A 13,205-nucleotide genomic window follows, 5' to 3' on the forward strand; every position below is an offset into this window, starting at 1 on the left:
CTACGTGGACGGAGGAGAGGGGGGGGAGAAAACAAAACAAAAACAAAAAGCGGGTGCACCTTCCTTCACCACCAAAAAGCAGCCACCAGCAGCAAACATCACGCAACACACCAAGCGTCGCAAAATAGAAAAAAAGACAGGGAAGGAAAGAAAGAACGGCATAAAGCACAAAAGCAGGAAAACAGCAGAATATGTTTACATTAACTACGGGGTGAACTGACGAGTTCAGCTTGACAACTCAATCAGGGTTTACGAGAACAAAAACAGAAAAAAAAGCAGAAATTACATAAACTAAAACAACTATGCAGCTACGCTCAGTTTGTATGAGCGATGACTCTTTTTCTAACGGTGCAACAGAATGGAATCTGGAGAGTTATCTGAAGGGAGCCAAGCAGAGCAAATTCGGCGGCTCAGCCGCCATGTCTTTTTCAAACCAGAGTCGAAAGCCTCGTGCGCATTTAGCTTACGTGTCAGTCACTTGTGCAATCTATATAATGCGGCAACTATTAAGAAAACTAACTAGTGAAGCTCTAATAAAATGAAGCTGCAGCAAAAAAAAAGTATGTCTGCCCTAACAAACATACATATATTTGTTATAATGAAATTGTAACAATAATTAACAAATCAATATTGTAGCAACAGTTACCAAAACAGATGCTGGGAAATCGATACTTTGTAAAGCGTTTTTTTTTCAAACCACAATGTTACAATATGCATCCCAGACAATGAAACACTGAAGCTAGACAAGTTAAACAAGAACTCGACAGACACTACACTACCGCAGCCACAACAAGCATGCACGCAAGAGAAATCACATGATGTGCCCAAGTTCTGTATTTGTCTTGCTAGCAAAACAATGAAAGGAACTCCCCTCTGAAGGGAGTAGTACAAACTCCTCTCTGAAGGGAGTAGAACGAACTCCCCTTCATCAGAACTCTCTGAACAGTAGACCTGCGAATCCCAGCCTACCCTCCAGGGTGCCTGCGGACGTGCAGTTTCAAGCAGCCAGTGAGGGCTCAACCCAGCCTGGCAGGCCAATCGCACGCAAACATACACAGTGCGGTTAGGAGAAAAAGCGGGACATACAGTCAATCCTTCTCCTCAAGACGCACCAAGCGAGAGCTGCGCAGAAGAATGGCAAGAAAAAAAATGCAGAGAGCAGAGGATTAGTAACAGATAGACGAAGGAAGGCAAAGCTCTTTCAAGCCTGGCACAGGCCTTCTAAGTGCTTTTATGCCATGCAAGGCAGCAACATAATTTCAAAGAAAGTGGTAAGCTCTGGAACTGATCACCGTGGCTGTCAGATTTATCTACAGCCGTTACGAACGTAGGTCTTCACCATCATCTCATGCGGCACTTTATCACTGGAGCCACTGTCATATCAATGCACGTATAACTGTAATCATGGTGCACAGAATTTTGCACGGGTCGACTGACATTCAAGCACCTATCTCACTCATCACTCTTGATGCGTGAGTTACCCGGCGGACTGGCTCAATGAACATAGATTGTTCCGTTTTAGATGGTTTTAAGTTTTATTTTTTTACATACTGTTGAATTTTGAAATAACTTAGATAGTTCTTTGCGTTCATTGTTGACTAATAAATTTCAGAAAGAATGGCCTTAAGTTACTTGACGTCGTACACAAATGCCCAGAAAAGCACCGCTGCTATGTCTCTAACAGAAGAAACAGCAGTATTTACAAATAAATTAATAAAGTCACCAGGCACTCATATACAGCAACAAGAAAGAAAAATTTAATGCTTACTTCATCAGCCCGTTATGAATTTAAGGTCCATAACTACATGTAGACTCAATTTTGATATTCTTAATAAAACTGTTTTCTGTTAGTGATGCTTAATATAACACTGATATTTCAATCAGAAACTGCAGATTTGGTTTACAGCCTGTCACGACCTCCCTGACAAGCAATGTCACACATATTGGTGAACGTGAACATGTGACAATGATATTTGTAGCCCCGCCTCTCTACAGTCCAACTATGGTGACCACCAATGAAGGCGTACACAGGCTACTAATTTTAGCCAATATTTGCTGCAGAATACACTGTTAACATGCATACAGTCACCATGCAAGACAAAGCTGGTTAGCGTAAGACAACTGCCAACAATTAGTAGAGTAAATGAACAAAACCAGCCATGTTTTTTTTTTTTCAAACTGGCCAATTCCAGAGGTTGTTAGGCATTGTCATGCATTTCTGCGCGCTGTTTGCCACTATGAGCAATAACTATGACCGTACAGCCAATGCAACTGCTGCTATAGCAGGACTGTCATTAATGAGATAATAGTTAGCAGGGAAGGCAGGAAAAAGCACTTGAAGCAGAGCCCAGGGCAAGCTCAAAGAGTCAGCTAGAGTTCAGCATTTGAGTTTGATGAATCATGAATGCGCGACTGCAGGTACGACTTCACGAACAGCCAAGATAGCAATTGCGGGAAAAAGTTACTCACCTGGAGTCAAAAAATTTCGGTCAATCGGTTTGCCGCTAGATCGACATTCTTCAACTTCCAGATAGTTGAGCAGGTGGGACCACAGTGCCGACTTGCCCTGCGACAATTGGGAGATACTGTGAGCAGCTGGTCCACTAATGCAGAACCTTATTCTCATTAAGAAAAGCCCCACGAGCATGTACTATTAGCGATCTTTTGGAGCCCGTTTTGGATAAAACGATTTTCGGATAATATGCTTTTATTTTCAGTGCCTGTGAGAATCGTATAAACGAGATACCACTGAATTTAAAAAAAATCATTCTTCTGCGAAAAAAAAACGGCTTTAAGCATTGCGAACTTCACTGCTCTCCAGATTTCATTTGCAAGCAATAATTTCAGACTGTAACTGAGCCAGAGCCACACTTTAGTCATGTCCGCACCTCCTCATGTCACGATACCGGACAGTGCGATGCAGCCACAGGTCATGCTGTGAAGAACAGTCTGTTTCCATGGGCGACAATGGTTACATAGACCAAGAGAGGAAGCCCATGGGAAGAAGCAAGCAGAGGTGAGTGCCTCTGAATGAAGTGCCCCCGCACTATCTGCCTGGCACAGCGGGCGGTGTCATTTACATGGCAAATGCTACAGTGTTCCCGTTTTCAATGCAATAATTACACATTCTTTTTTTGTAGGCCACGCCTATAGCAATGTAGGCGTGCCATTATGTCATTATCTCAAATGGCAATGATCAAGAAATAGCAAAGCCTATCCAAGATGGTGCCTTTCATGGCAGCGAAGAACCGGTTGGTTGCGACTGCGATGCTTGCTCACACGTCTATATTAGGCCAAAAATAAACGAACTATAGGTTGAAAAACAATCTCTACAAGCTGGCGTCTATTTTAGTCCAGAAAACTGAACTTTTGGATCCCACACAGTCTGAAATATCGGTCGTGAATATGTACAAATTCCTATCAAGTGTGTGATGGTTCCTCAATGAAGTCTGAAATATCACACAAGTCTGAATCATTGGGGTTCAAGTAATTGGTTGACTACTGTATACCCAACACGCTGACCTGTGTGAAACTGCAGGCTGATGTGAGTGTACAGAAGTGCAGAGATGAGTAGCAAGATACCGAGCAGCATTTTGTCACGTGAACTGCATAGCACGACTGAAAGTGCTCTTTGTTCTGATGGCACGATATGTAAACATTATCTAGTGCAGTTCCTAGCCCGGGCCTACCAGTCACCGGCATAAATAATTCCTAGCCCGAGATATCCCAATTTTCTCAAAAAGTATTTGTCCTCAATGAGGATTCTACACTTGCCACAGTTACTTGTATAACAAACGCTCGCATAATTAATGCACCTTCTCATTAGTCATTGAAATTTGAAAAAATTTCAACTGACCGGCAGTGCAAATTCTACGTCATGTATGAAACACAGGTTCGAAATTAGCACCACATCTTTCTTTTGGACAAGAAAGTGCATTCATTACACGAGTAATCAAGGCAACCTCGCAAAATGCTTGGCTGCCAACAGTTAACCTAAGTGGTCGCCAGTGTTTGGAGAGCTGCCTACTTGCTTGGCCTGCAGTCCGTGCGACCAGATGCGCTCGAGGAGGTCACAGAACGATGCCAGCAGGGTGTTCTCTTCTAGGCCCGTGATGCTGGCCTCTGCGTGGCCCAGTTCGACGGCCTCCACACCCATCTTTTCCACCAGCATGCGCTTGGTCTGCGCACAATGGCACAAGACCAGTGTCGGTGAGCCAGAGAGAAAACAGCTGCACTGACGTGCAGCCCATCTTACAATCAATACAAAATCCAGCCACATCATACAATCAGTATATGAAAATCAAATCCCACATGCCCCCATTCCTAGACATTTCTTCCCTCCTAGGAACAAAGAAGTGACGATGACAGTTATGTTGCATGTGGCGTAGCAGTGCAGGCAACTGGTAAAACGAAACACTGCTGCCCTGATGCAGTGCACAGATGCATACAGGTGCACCAGTGTACAGCAGCAGCTGGTATAATATCGAGCACACTTTGGTGCTTTATCTATTCTCCTCTGCTAAGCAGAGGATGCATGAAAGTGATTGCACGAATGGCATTTTTTCGCAAATGCATTCGGCACCCCGGCTTTTTTCAAGGCATGACGTAAAAGGAGCTGGACTGTCAAAGTGTGCTGCGCATTATCATGGCAGTGACTGTACAGCTACAGCCAAAAATAATAGGGAGCAAGCTCCGGCGTGAAAACATTTATAGTGCATTCCATAGAAACTGTGAAGCTTTCTTTGCTTCATACTTGAGTGCACCAACGGCACTTGCAAGCATGTGGATGACAACATTGCTGTGCAACACTGTACAGAGGTCTCGCACTAAGTCGGTGCCACAATACAGTGGACTGAGTCTTAAAACCACAGATATTGCACGCGCACTGCAGTTCATACACTACGAGACCATGCACCACACGTGACCATCAAGTGTGACCATATACCACATAACACCGCAATGCACGCACCATGCCAGATCACACCACACACTCAAATTTGGAAACATTTTGTTCCCACATGGCCCTCACCCTGGTCTTGCACTCCATGAGCAATGCCTCCACAAACTTCCAGTTGGTCTGAGCGATGACCGCGGCCGACGCAGTGTCACTGAATTTAGGCTGCTTCATGTGCTTGGCCCGGGCTTCGTTTATGTACTTCTGCAGGTGGCACACGACGACCATGACAACAGAAAGGCAAGAGGCAACGTTAGCACTGCTGTTGGCACTGCACAACACGCAAAAGTGTTTCCAATATCAACTCAATATTTAAAATAAATTTTTGTTCTGGCAAATGTGCAAAAGCTTGTGCCTTAACTGAAGAATCTCTGTCAAACAAGTTCATGCCGTGAGAAGCTGCTGAAGATGTGGTGGCACTGGCTTAATGTACACTGCGGCAGGCACAGCTGTTAACGCACTGAAATTTCCAAACCACGAAGCTGCTATATTCAGTTAGCAGTTAGCTAACTGCGACTCGACTGGTCAGTGTTGAACGTTCCTTATGCAGTAAATAATGAAATGCATGTTTTACAGTTTAATGCCACTGTTAACGTGAAAAACATTTTGAACCTCACCCTATTCAACCTAGGCGGCAGTAATTTTTAAATGCATAACAGTGAATGGTGCAGATCTGGTAGATACTAGCAGTCAATGTTTCAGCTTTGAAGCCTGACGTTAGACATGAGAATATACTATAGTGCCAAGAGAAAAAAATGTTGAAAGGGCAATTGAATAAAGGATTATCATTTTTTTTTTTATGTTTTAAAGGGGGGACGCAGTAATTAGAACTATTTTTGTTGTTTATGCTTGAAATGTAACCGAATCTGACACAGAGACGAAACTTCTTATGCAGATTTCAGAACTGCATTTTATTTTAAGCTAGCTGCTACAGTTGTTCAGTAATTAATACCCTCGTAAAGTCATCCCCGGAGCATTAAATATTTAAGAATAAGGTGCACACGTTTTCTTGTTAACATCAATATGGTCACAAGGCCATGTTCTACACGATAAAGCTACTGGTTCTTTCTTTAGATGCCCAATGCTCATGGCAACAAACGCTAAGTCCAGCATACATAATTACATGAAGACGTTTCTTACAAAGATACCTTACAGAGACTATTTCACACATAAACAGGATAATCGAGACCTTTACTGCTCTCCTAAATGTCTCAGGGTTGACCCATCAGTTCTAGAAAAAAAAGGTAAATTGAGAAACCAAAATTTTTTACCACTTTGGCCGTTTTATTTGCCATGTCCCCCGTTAAGCTATGATAAAGTTTTTTTCTTTAACTGGCCTTTTAGGCGACTTCAGGCTTCACAGTGCAAATGGACGTTGATTTAAAAAAGAAAAATTTGCTACCTGTGAACTTTTCATAGTGAAATGCAAAGCCAACACTCTCCTCTGCTATAGGTAGCACTACACCTACGACACCTACAACCTGCCACATCTCTGGTAAAAGCTTCAATGGTTGGAGCTTGAATCCTTCACAGGTAACACCTCGAACACTGAACCGTTGCTGAGAGTGCCTAAGTAATTCTACACTTTAAAACCCGAGACTTAAGACTGTTAGACGTTAGTAAAAGCACAAACAAAAAATAAAACATGCCAGAAACAGGTTTTAGTCAGTGCTACACAAGTGTTATTGATTAGTAAGATTAAACAGATAACTCCTGGTTATGCCAAAACATTGAACATGCCACTAAATGACAAACATGCCACCAATATGCTTAAGCACACATGCCCACACAATTCCTCAGTCAAACGCACAGCCTTCAGTGTTATCTTCACCGGCCACACAGCTTAACGATGTTTATTTCTATGAGATATGTGGCAGAATAAGATTAAAGGAAATCTTGGAGACAAAAAAAACAAACAAGACTAAAAAAAGTTGAACTGGATATGAGCTTCTGTTTTCCCAGCCAACCAGCCACCACCACTGCACACTGCTTTATCTCATCTGCATCAGGGTGCCAGATGTCTGATAAGATAATCACCCAAAGAGGGCATGCACACAAAATGAAGTGCACACATGGCCAGTGGTGCGACTCACTTGGTACTTTTGTTTGGTGCGAAGTGGGGGAGAGGAAAAACAGAAAACCAGGAAGACCGAACAGAAAAAACAAACAAACAGCGTGTTAAAGCCACACCGAAACAAAATAAAAAAAATTAAAAAAGGAAGAGTGATACACTTGTTCAGAACGTCCCCACCCAAGTGACAAGAGCAACAGTTGCAACAATGACCGCCGTGCCCAAAACCAGTGCTTCAGTCCCAAAAACAAAACCCAAATTGATTTTTTTTTTTAAGAACAACTACTAGCTGGAAACCGACCGTGGATTGACTGTTTTATTTTGCTGACAAAGCGCCGAGGATAAAAAGTTTGATTCCCTAAATGACCCTTCTCTTCACCAATAATGATGTTCACGAAGGATAAGCTTCTCTAAATGATGATCTTGACAGCACAGCTAATAAGAGATTTACAAGTGCTCATCCGTAAAACGTGTCAGCTGCCTTCTGATAGCACTGCAATAAACTAATGCAATTTTAACACCACTTACCATATTTACCCAATTGTAGTGTACACACTTTTTCACATAAGTCAAGCCTCGTAATGCCATACAATTGTATACAAAACTGAAGCCATGAAACAAAACAGCCTCAGTACTACTGCGATCACAAGATGCCTTTTTGCATTGCCACGGTAGGTATCGTGGAGAAGTTAGGCTCAACTATTTCACTGTGCTATTTGCTGCTATTTATAGCTAATGCACCGGATATCCTTGCTACTGTTCAAGAACGAAGACAGCACTGGCATCTCTAAAGGCCTGTCGCAACGAAGGACATCAATGCGCCTCAGGTATCTGTATAGATTTTGCTTACTTCATGTTCGCTAATATGAAAATCAAATGAGCGGAAGAACTGGTGGAGCATTAGGATCGGGTAATAATGGTAACGAGTGTCTCCGGCACAAGAAACATTCAGAACAGCACTGTGAAAACTGCCACATGTTAGAACGCACAGTAATAGACTTTCTTTTTCCACTCCAAATGCTTACCATCAAGAACATGACGATGACGACCTGATCGAGATTATACAGGGACAGTGAAGAAAACAAAGCTATCACTCCTTTTCTAGGCATGGAGTGAACATGAACTCGTTATTCCGTTAACTAGCATTAGTTTCTGCCGTTTTGCGTCGGTTAAGAAAGTGGCTTACAAGTTTCTAGCTCATCTAAACTGGCTGACACGAGTATGCATACCGAGCTACACTAAAAGATTAAAAAAAAATCATGTTGAACGTAACAAAACCTTCCGAAATTATAAACCTGTTGATTTAACAAACACAGTCAGCTTCCTCACAACAAACTACTGGCTTCAATGTTTTTTATGCAACTGAATTTGCGTATGAAAACAATTTACAGGTTTCGACAGCTTTGCATAATGAAATTCGACGCTACTGATTTCTGACTGTGTGTCCACCCAGGACCATTGCCATCGCACAAACAGGCTTATCATAAAGCCGTTAGGCTTAGTGCAAAATTTTCCCACTGTTCCCTTATGGGATACACAAAGTACAAATCCTGCACCAATTAGCAAGCGGCAGTTTGTAGTAGGACACTGCTAATCTGAAGTTCTCCAAATCGCAACACAGAAGGCAAAAAAAAAAACACAATAAACAACGAACGCTAAACATTCCTGCACAAGAATGTCATTAATACAGGGAACATGTGCTTTATTGTTGCTAAATTTCCTGCACGACATGTTATGGGGAAATAACACAAGTTCCCTACATCACGCTCCTTTTAGGATATGGGCACAGTCTGCATACTGTAGAAAAAAATGATAGAATATGCTATAGGAAGGGCAAAGTATGATAACATTTCCCCCTAGCATGCTGTAGAGAGAAATTCTGCTCCACTGTCTCCTGGTTCCAGACAAAAACAGACACATTCCCCATATTTATTCCTCATATTGTAGGGGGCATGTGCTCAGCACAACATGGCTTATGCAAAAGATGCTATAAAATCGAGTTTTCGAAACAAACTTCAAAGACCACTAACTATAGTGCAGTTGTCATGTGCAAACACGGCGGTGACTAATGATTTACATCAAACATATTCCAGTCCACAGCCTGTCAAGTGCCAGTCCCACACCACACACACACACTGCACGTCCACTTGAAGCTGACACAAGAATGCACAGCACAACAATGACTCATTCAATACGAGGACGTAAAGCACAAAACAAAAACTGCGTCAACGCCGTACTCACTTGCCACAACTCAGCATGCTTCGATTTCGAGCCGACACAGGCAGACTAAGGAAAACAAAAAAACAAAATGGCAGAATGCAAAACGGAAGAAGAAAGGGCTAGAAAGCAATGCATTGTCATGCAAGGAGAAAGAAAAAAGGGAAAGGTGGTCACGCTAACTTTCACACTAGCAAGATTCCACAATGCAACATCAGTAAGTCAGAAAACAATAATATAGTAACAAATGTAACAACACAATAACGATAGGGTTTGCAAACAAATGAACAAAAGTGGCGGATCAACTTACTTTCCAAATAACCTGAAACAGCAGTAACATTAGGAACAAGCAAAAGTTCTCCGATTTTTCCATCTTGGGACGATTGCTCCTTATTAAGACTCTTCATGCCTGTCTTGGTTCAACATTATGCTCGTACACATACTTAAAGGCACACAACCATATATCCTCCAGTTTCGTTTCTTTTAGCACTGAGCATTTAAAGGCACGCAATGATAGTTCTTCAAACCCCAAAGAAAAAGCTATGGGTTACACACAACTTTAATTTCTCTGTTCCAATTCATGAGGAAGGCTGATAAGCTCTCTCTAAAAAATGCTAAAACTAGAGACTGTTAGCCCTTTGTATGCCAGTAAACACACATATGGCAATAAAACACAACATGACTACCTATCATATATCAGAAGTGAAATTTCCAGATTAATTTGAACTGCCTGGAGACCTTTAAGGTTGGGGTCCCACACTTGCGAGGCCACTAGCCATTTTTAACTATGTTTGCACAATCGCTATTGTCCTCTTGTTCATGACAGAAAGACAGGTTCTAGCTCATTGGGAATATAAATGCATTTACATTTCATCAGTATCCGCTGTTAACAGTAATAACTGTCGATATGAGCAAAGTGAGCAAAAAATGTAGTGCATAAAACAATAGTTTAGTTCGACTTGCCCGTTGAGCAAAAAACTAGAGCACCAAATTGAGGGCTGCTTTTGCAGCGTTTACGTGAAACACTGATCTCGTTAAGTTTGTGGCGTATTTGGGCTCCAGTGAATAGTTTCGAATCTGCGCTCTAAAAAAAAAGACCATAAATTACAAAAATGAGCCAAAATAGAGGCTTAATAGCTTCCTGTCTAATTTGGCAAAACACATGCATATTTGGTACGTGTGGGGCATGTGCACATTTCGTTCAGCGTGCCAAATTTATCTGAGATCCACTACTGCGTGGGAACCCCCCACAATAATGTGCGCCGACATCGTACAGCCCATCGGCACCTTTGTGACCGGGACTGAACCCGGGCCTTACGGCTCAGTAGCTGAGTGCCCTAAACACTATGATCAGTAATTCAGTCAGACTAGACGCAACCATCAATTACTGGTGTAACCAAAGGATTGAACATACAAGCAAAACTCAAACGAAAAAGAAAAAAAAAAGTTGCACTGACAGAACAAAAAAAATAAACCTACTGAATGCAAACATCAGACAAATGTCAGTGTGGACGGCTGGGAAAGGTACGAGGTGACCCCGTCCTTTTTCAGATGTCCTGTACTTACTGACCTCGCGCTGTTCGGCAGTGAGTTTCAAGTGCTCTGCCTGCTGTATGGAGCGGTCCTTCCTTCGGAACTGGGCATGAGGGCGTTTCTTCACCCTGCAAAGGTCACCGCTGAGGTCAGAGGTCACCGAGCAAGAATAGAGACAACGGCAGGTGTGCATCAAAGCAATGCAGTGTGTACTCTCACACCTTCAGAAGTGCTTCAGGAGATCTTTTCACTGCCTCCTCACCATAATCAAAAAAAGTGGCGAGACCTACATGTCCCTGACGTAGCCTATAGCCAGATATTTCAGACAGTCAAGAGAATTGTGCACACAGCTTAAAACTGCCTATGCACTGTGGTTACCTCAGTCTAAACCACTGAAATCACAAGAAAAACAGTGAAAACAACTGCACAGCTTGGTGACTGGTCTGATTGCACACCATTAGTACAGCAAAATCTCAATAATTCAAACTTCACGGGGACAGCAACGCAGTATGAATTAACTGAAGTTCAAACTAACGAAAGCGAACAGAAAATGCAGTACACTGTGTCTGAGAAACGGATGGGAGGTGAGACTGCCTTCTATTATTGGCCTAAAAAATTCCGCAATCGCCTTCCGTCCTTCCGCCTTTGTTCCTGGGAGGAAACTGCCAGCATCTGTACCAAAGCCCAAACTTAGCGGAAGGCCTTCGCTCTGCCTCCGAAACTGAAGAAGAGGTGTTCCATGTGTCCCGATTTGTGCACCGTAGTTGTGAAGGGTGTGCGACGGCCTGTGAGCATAATCGAAAGGCTGGAAAATCGAGCAGTGAGCGACCATCGCGCGAGTGCCGCTTTCCAAAACAGTTGCGACGACTCCTGCGGCCGCACACTTTCCAGATGCGGAGTTTGCATGACCGTTCATGTTGCAAGGAGGAGAGTCGCCGGGACAGCTGCAAGTTGCGAGATTTTTCAGCTTTTCTAGCCAGAGTCGAAAACCGCTAAACCAATGAGTGAGCTTTTTGGCGATATCCTACTTTGATAACAAATCGGCATCGACTCCAAGCAGTGTTTCGGTCTTTCTTGAAACATTTTGGCTGCCTGAGCAGCCAAGTGGTGGCGGCTCACAGTTCAAATTATCGGCGGAGAAAATGATTCGCGTTTGAATTAATGAGCCGTGTTTTGCACAGACTGCAGTGGAGCCTAGACGGACCCAGTCGGACAGTTTGAATTATTTAAAAATTCTAACTAACGAAGTTCAAATTGACGACCTTTCACAGTACCAAGTAATGCAGCACAATAGTGTCAGGAAGTGGCCTGATGAGAGAACAGAGCAATCTTTTCTCAAATTTTTTTGACATGCTCAGCGTCCCATAGATGAAACAACTGTCATGAACGCAGTCAGAGGTCAGCTTACTTTGACTGTGCAGGTTCCCGGTTCAGCACAGCCGACTCCAACGTTGGGAAGACACCCGGCCGGTGATTCCGGCGCCCCGGCAGATCCACCGTGGGGTCGATTATCTTTGGAACCGGCGCCACCAAGTCTGGCGCTGATAACCGGCTCTCAATGGACAGCTCTGAATGCATTTGGAAAGAACCAAGTGACAGTGCGGCTCAGCAGTGAAAATTTGCACTTGTGACTGGTTCCCATGCCACATCTTTCTAACCTTTGAGCACATTTTTTTGAAAAGTTAGAAAAAAATCCAACCTTGACACTGCGTTTGGCACAGACGGCTTTAACTGTTCACCTACCAACTGATTCAACACAGCTGATAAAGCTGATCATGCATGAAAACATTTCGAGGCTCTGCCGTGGTCTCTGAAGCGGAGGTTCATCGCATTTCACTGTGCACAATTTATAAAGGGTAAAAATGGTAACGCCAGCAGTAAATTGTTTACACCGTCTGACCATCACGGGATGGCTCACCTGTTTCTTTGTACATTGTGCAACGCTCATAGCGGTTGATGATGGGCTCACTGGAATTGTTCCGGAGGAGTTTTATCCGGTTGTCAAAAATCTGAAAAATAAACAAAACAAAACATCAAACACGTTTCTAGCAGGGCGGTGCAGTGCCTAATGAGGTTCGACTAGGTCATAAATCCTAATGGCTTCTTATTTCCTGCTCTCGTTTTCTGAATCCCACTTCTAGCTTTTAATTGCTCCACAGTGTTCCTCAATATTCAATAAATAGTAAACACAGTTTGTGCAAGAGTTCTTCCACTATACTGAATGCTTTTTGCCATATATTGCTGCACATAAATCGACCATTCCTTAGAAAAACGACCATCTGAGGTTAAGGGGTGATCTACACGTGGAGCCGACCTATTTGTGGCATCTAAATGACAGTTCAGGATGCGTGGGAAGTAGTGCACACCTATTGCCAATGTCTGCTCTCGACGTTTATGCATTAGGATTTGGATTTACACGTTAGCAGTGAT

General features: G+C 43.0%; 1 protein-coding gene across 8 annotated transcripts in view; it reads right to left on the bottom strand.

Moving 5' to 3' along the window:
• The window catches only part of pns (DENN domain containing pinstripe), a 57,952-nt gene that overhangs the window by 26,058 nt on the left and 18,689 nt on the right, over positions 1–13,205 (bottom strand). For 3 of the 8 annotated variants that reach the window (XM_077637505.1, XM_077637501.1, XM_077637499.1), the window contains exons 12-19: positions 12,694–12,784; positions 12,184–12,343; positions 10,813–10,903; positions 9,267–9,311; positions 8,051–8,074; positions 5,030–5,158; positions 4,028–4,180; positions 2,470–2,566 (exon numbers count right to left, since the gene is read on the bottom strand). In XM_077637505.1, the coding sequence (XP_077493631.1) occupies positions 2,470–2,566; positions 4,028–4,180; positions 5,030–5,158; positions 8,051–8,074; positions 9,267–9,311; positions 10,813–10,903; positions 12,184–12,343; positions 12,694–12,784 (790 nt within the window). Of the gene's footprint in view, positions 1–1,086; positions 1,123–2,469; positions 2,567–4,027; positions 4,181–5,029; positions 5,159–8,050; positions 8,075–9,266; positions 9,312–10,812; positions 10,904–12,183; positions 12,344–12,693; positions 12,785–13,205 lie in introns of all 8 variants that reach the window. The other 5 variants (XM_077637502.1, XM_077637500.1, XM_077637503.1 and 2 more) reach the window with 3 other exon arrangements.

The sequence above is a fragment of the Amblyomma americanum genome, chromosome 9 (assembly GCF_052857255.1).
Source record: "Amblyomma americanum isolate KBUSLIRL-KWMA chromosome 9, ASM5285725v1, whole genome shotgun sequence".
In the NCBI taxonomy this organism is placed as follows: Eukaryota; Metazoa; Arthropoda; class Arachnida; order Ixodida; family Ixodidae; genus Amblyomma; species Amblyomma americanum.